The sequence below is a fragment of the Austrofundulus limnaeus genome, unplaced genomic scaffold (assembly GCF_001266775.1).
Source record: "Austrofundulus limnaeus strain Quisiro unplaced genomic scaffold, Austrofundulus_limnaeus-1.0 Scaffold9, whole genome shotgun sequence".
Lineage (NCBI taxonomy): Eukaryota > Metazoa > Chordata > Actinopteri > Cyprinodontiformes > Rivulidae > Austrofundulus > Austrofundulus limnaeus.
The window spans coordinates 3,246,205-3,251,949 of NW_013952411.1; the positions used below are offsets into that span (position 1 = coordinate 3,246,205).

Consider the following 5,745-nt stretch of genomic DNA (forward strand, 5'->3'; position numbering starts at 1 on the left):
GCATATATATTGTGTTAACTCAGTCATGAAGGAGATAAAATTTCTTTCTTTCTTTAAACATTTGCTTTTATCTATATGAAATTTGGCCTAACAGCGACCGGTAGCTACTGGTGTTTCATGACGTAATCCGTACTGTCCCAATTCTCAATTGTTTTGCACACTTGTAACCTGCGCACTTGAACACTTACAGTATGTGCACTTAGACTGAATCCACACTTCACAGAGGGGCGTTGGGCACGCACTGAGCATTGGGACTGGTCCATTGACTGTTRTGTAAATATTGTGTGAGCTGTAATTGTTGTGGTTATTATTCAATACTGTGTTGATTAAAAGCACATTTTGTAAACTTTTATTCAGACATGTTTGCGTTTCACCAACAGTTCGCATCGGAGCCATGCTGGCCTACACGTTACTCGATGAGAAGAGCCTGGCTCTGCTGCTCACTTACCTCCAAGACTTCCTCAAGTAAGCTCCGACTCCCAGCAAAGCTCCAGAGACCACATGACAAGTTAGACTGGTTCTCAAGTGACTTGTTTCCTCCCCTTACACATTAGTGCAGCCATGCTTGTTGAAAATACTTTCAGACATAAGCCATGAAATGGATTTTCCTGCTCGGGAAGTTTTTTTTTTTCTCCTCCTGAAACTCAGTGTGAATGTTGCAGCACACTATAGCAGCCTGTGGGTGGGTAGATTAATTGATTGCATATTTAAAACAGTTTTATAGATCAGACACTGCAGATGACATGAATTATACTTTAACACTGAATAAAATGAAAAAATTAAAAAAAATTTTTTTTTATCAGGACAGAGAGTTGCAGCAGTTTTCAAAATGTGTGCATGAGATATTAGGGTGTGTGTCCTGTTGGAGTTGGTTGCTACATTTTAAATGAAGCTGATTGAAATATCTCCACTCAGTCTTCATCTCTGCAAACATTTGTTTAGCGAGTTGACAACGGCGAAAGCTCGTTTTGTTTGATCTGTCTGCGACATCCATTTCCAGCTGGCCCCACAGTGACGGTCTCTGTCACTCTTTTCCTCTGCAGGTACCTGGTAAAGAATTCAGCCACCCTCTTCAGTGCCAGCGACTATGAGGTYGCACCCCCAGAGTACCACCGCAAAGCTGTGTGAGAGCACTGAGCAACATCACATCACCACGCTGTCAGGTTACAAGAACTTTAAAAAAAAAAGCACTACTACACTTTGGAGTGCAGGCTGAGATGGACTTTGTTCACTTGAACTGATGGATTTTATCCTGAAAAGATCCAAGGGGCTTGTCACAGTTAAGAGATTAAAAAAATCATCTACCTTTTCAATTTTATATCACTTTGAAAGAAAAAAAATGTCAGTCATTTCGACAAGCAGCTTTGTCGTATTTGTTTTTGTGTTCCAGCTGAGGTGCTTGTTACTCTTGCATGTGTGTAATTATTAATGTTTCTTCTACCACATGAGGTGCAACTCAATGCTGGACGACACGGTTGCAGCCACTTACTGATGTTTTTTGTATCTTGTGCATTTGTATCAATTTGTTAAAAAAACAGTTTCTACACATCTTTTTATTGTTTGTTCTGTTTTTCTTGTTAATATCTTGTAAGATACTTGTCCTTCAAAAAAAATGCATTTTTCTAAATGTGACTAACTGATGAACGAAGGTAAACGCAGCGACTCCCTGCAGCCTCGGAGCTCATCAGATGTCAGGATGGATTCTGGAAAATGGGCTTTTCAGTTTTGGCTGACAAGACAGAGAGCAATGGCATTCATTGTTTTAAGCACATATACATTCTTATATAAATGTGTAAAAGTCATCAATTCAAGTCTGTGTTTATGCTGAAAATATAAAACATTTTAAAATTTTAGCAACAATAAATGTTGAACTAATTGGGATATGTCTTTATTTAAGGTTGTCACAACACAACACTATTCATACTGTAAATTCATGTCATGGTAAATATCAATAAGTGATAATGACTGAATCAATAAACTCAGCAAGAGAAGGTAAACTGTTCCCATTTACCTCAGCTGGATTCAGAAAGCTGAACACACAACCAGCTGAATCAGAACTGAGTGGAAATTGTTCTGTAGGGATGTAACAAAAGAGGGGCCATAGTGGGCAATGACCACCTGTAAAAAAAGATGCTAAAATATAAAGTCCTACATTACATACAGTAGATTATATGCTAATCTCTGCTGTCTTTAAGGAGGGTTCTGTCAGAGGTAAATGTATGAGGATCATTTGCTCAATCTAATTTCAACCTTAATGTTATGTTTGKACGAATGTTACATATTCTTGCTGACTAAATGCAAAGACTTCAAATGTTTTACAACTAATTTACTGTTAAAATGCTAARTATGATACATTTTCTGTACAGCCCTATGGGTAAAAAAGCACAAGCTTTTTCTGATGGGTTAGCAGTGACCATACCTCCCTGAATATGCCAGGTTTAGGCTGAGCCTGGATGGGAGACCACTTGGGAACAACAGTGTAGGAGGATGGCAAGAAAAAAAAATTGTATCAGTCAAGAAATCTCTAATTCCCTGGTTCAGTAATATTTGCATACTAAGATGCTTTTGGCGCACTATGTAAGGCTTTTTTTTTCAGAATCAGTTTTATTACCATTGTCACCTAACAGGATTCACAGATTTGCTTTGGTGTAAAGGTGCCATAAGTATAAAATATAACAAATAAAGAAAAATACAAAGGATAAATGGAAAAAATAGTGAAATTTATGAAACACATGTACACCAGTTCAATACAGTGATCAGAGCAGACGGTACAGTTGGAGTAGTGCCGTTAGATCCAGTGATAAAAGTGAGCAGAAAAACAATAATGAGAGGAGAGGCAGCATAAAGCTCAAAAACAGCATGAAGATGCAAAGTTATCTTAAACTTTGGTTCATTTCACACTGCATTCTGCACACACGCTCATACACACACACTTCTTGTCCACCATTGTTTGGAGCCAGAGAACAACCCCAGGGTGGTACACAGTCAGTATTTCACCATATGCTTGCTCGTATCTTCCAGCCTTAGTTCAGAAGTGCAGAAGGTCTCCATGGCATCGTCTCCATGGCATTGTGTCCAGGGCAACGTTGTTGCCATGGAAATGTGGACAAARGAAGAGGGGCACGTTCAAGTGCTCAAAGCATTTAGTTAAATATTTCCTGAAAGTAACCAAGAGCACACAATAWAACACAATAAAGCATAGAAATATGGTGTTGCATCTTCACTCATTTAAATTTAGACTTAAAGAAGAAACATCTGCTTACACCGTCTACTGACTAAGTTAGGTGTGTGAAAGTTAACAGTCTCAACTAGTAAGACTAATTTTCTGCCTTAGTTTACCAACTGAATGAWACAGATGTCCATGAAGTCTGAATAATGACATGTTTACTCCTTTTAAACTGTGAGTCAGCCGCTAGAGGGCAGTATTGCACACATTAGTTTCAACCTGCTACATTGTGGATATGTTTCAGTTATATAAAGAGTAATAACCCTAGATTTATATTAAAAAAATGACCCTAGAATTTAGGAATGCAAACACAAGATGTATAGTGGCAGGCCAAAAGTAAAAGAAAGTCATTTTTGTTTTGTTTTGTACCAATAATTAGATTTTCAATCATTATCCAAGGCTTGCTGAATAAATAAACATCCTGATCGGTAAATCAATGTGTCTTGTCAGCTGGACTTTTGGACATTTATCTTCTGGTTTAATACAACTTGTTTTGTAATATTGTTCATTAATTACATTTTAAAATATCCTTCAAAAATGACAGATGTACAGTATTATATAGGTTTATCTATTTTATAGGCAGCAAAAAAGTAAAAAAAAAAACAGCATCAGCAGTAAGACAATCATTCTGCTTGACTGAGGTAAACATAAATGTGAGGTAAATGTCAAATGTGTGACTTTAAGAATGATAGCTATTTTACACAACAGTGATAAAAACATTCTTCCAAATGTTTAATCTGGATAAGGATATGACTTATTAGGCCTACATAGAGTCACTAGTTTTGTTCGTGTTTAGGTCTCTAATAAATCTTCTTTTAACAATCCTGTCTTGATTTTCTCATTTTACCTTCAAAACAAAACTACTGTCTCAGCTGGCGTTTGTTTTTCTAGTTGCTTTGTAGGCTATCCACCCAATAGAATCACTACAAATTGTACTGCTACACCTAAGCATCAGTTTTAAGTATTATTTATTTTGTTTTTATTTTTAAAAGTTTATAATATTACACTAATACATGAGTTAGAGAACCTGGGATTTTATTGTGAAAGTCTGTCATACAGAGCCACAGCTTTAGTGACACTTTACATGGTAATGTAAAATAATATATACTTTTCTTCATGTGATGTGATAAGTTGATTACATTAAAGTATTTGCATTATGTTAAGGAGTTATTCGTAATTTTCTTTCGTTGGCCGCAGCTGTAGTTCCGGTTTTCAGGTAAACCTGTTTCCTCTGTCCCAGGACGCCTCCAGTTTTCCCCAGCGGCGCTTCTAGTTCACAAGGAAATCCCGCCCCTTCTGACATCCCATTGGTTCAAACCGCAAGCGACCGCGCGTGCTCTAGATTGATTCGCTCAAAGACCTTCAATCAAAGTGTGACCAYAGTGTGCGTGCGGTGGTTCAGCGTCAGGTGAAACTTGGACTGTAAAGAGAAGAGAAGGGATCAAAGTTAACTTTATCGAAACTTTCAGGGAAGTGTTGCTTCTTCTTTATGAACGTCTGCGCCTAAGGATACTTTTAAGCGTCAGCAGCCGACACTTTACAAAGATGAAGAGCCTCAAGTATCGATTGAAGAAGCACGAAGTTACCATCACAGTGAGTTAACTTCTTTTTAGTTTTGCTAATACCCCGTGTTGAAGAAGGATAACACCACATTTCTTCGTGTTTTCATTCACGGGTGTATTAATAATGGTAGCCCCGGCCTCCCGCTCTAAGCCCCACATCTCGTTCCCACGGTGGTGGTGGTCTGTTTGGGAAACAGAGCAACTTTAAAACACCTGCAGCTCTGGGCGCGAAACCTCGTCCTTCTTTACACCCGCACCGAAATCAGGTTCAGGTTTTCTGAGCTAGCTGCTCCACATTCAGCTCTATTGTTGTTGACAAACAAAGCAATGTTAAATCAGTACTGTAAAGTTTCTCAGGCTCTTATCACATCACGAACAGAGGCTTCTTTGTGGTTTATCTGCAAACCCTTGATTCAGTCAGACCTTTATGCACAAACAACAGCAACAGGTTGAAACTAAAGGAATGACTATTTGTTTTTGGTGTTTACGAACATATTGTCCTAAAAATGCATTTTGTTATCATTAAGATTATGTTTGAAGCTTTGCAGCTGCTGAAATGTCTTGTTATATTAATATTATGTGTGTGTAGTGTCTATGTAAACCAAWATGCTTAATATAATGGAGTAAGGTGACAACCGCACTAGTTCTTGTGTGTTTATGTTTGTTGACATTGTAAAAAGTTTCTGTTTCAGTACACATTCACTAGAGTAAACATGTCTTATTACTGCTATTTAAACATGTTTAACATTCTTGTTCAAAAAGTACTAAACTTTATTTTGAAAAAAAAAAAAAAAACACTAAACGGATTCATAATATTTAATTTCCATTACTGTATTACTCCAGCTTTTGATCTTCTTTAACACAAACCTAATCCACAAATAAACTTGATGAACCTCTCCTTTAGGTTGCACTGTTTTTCGTGGCATCATGTTCTTTCAAAGTAAGCCCGGATCAAAA

The 5,745-nt window shown here is 37.4% G+C and overlaps 1 protein-coding gene across 1 annotated transcript in view; it reads left to right on the forward strand.

Moving 5' to 3' along the window:
- The window catches only part of LOC106512964 (mortality factor 4-like protein 1), a gene marked incomplete in the record, with an annotated part of 19,328 nt that extends 17,452 nt beyond the window's left edge, over positions 1-1,876 (forward strand). The window contains 2 exon segments of the mRNA XM_014001544.1: positions 381-465; positions 1,044-1,876. Of these exon segments, the coding sequence (XP_013856998.1) occupies positions 381-465; positions 1,044-1,128 (170 nt within the window).
- Between the last annotated feature and the right edge of the window lie 3,869 nt (positions 1,877-5,745).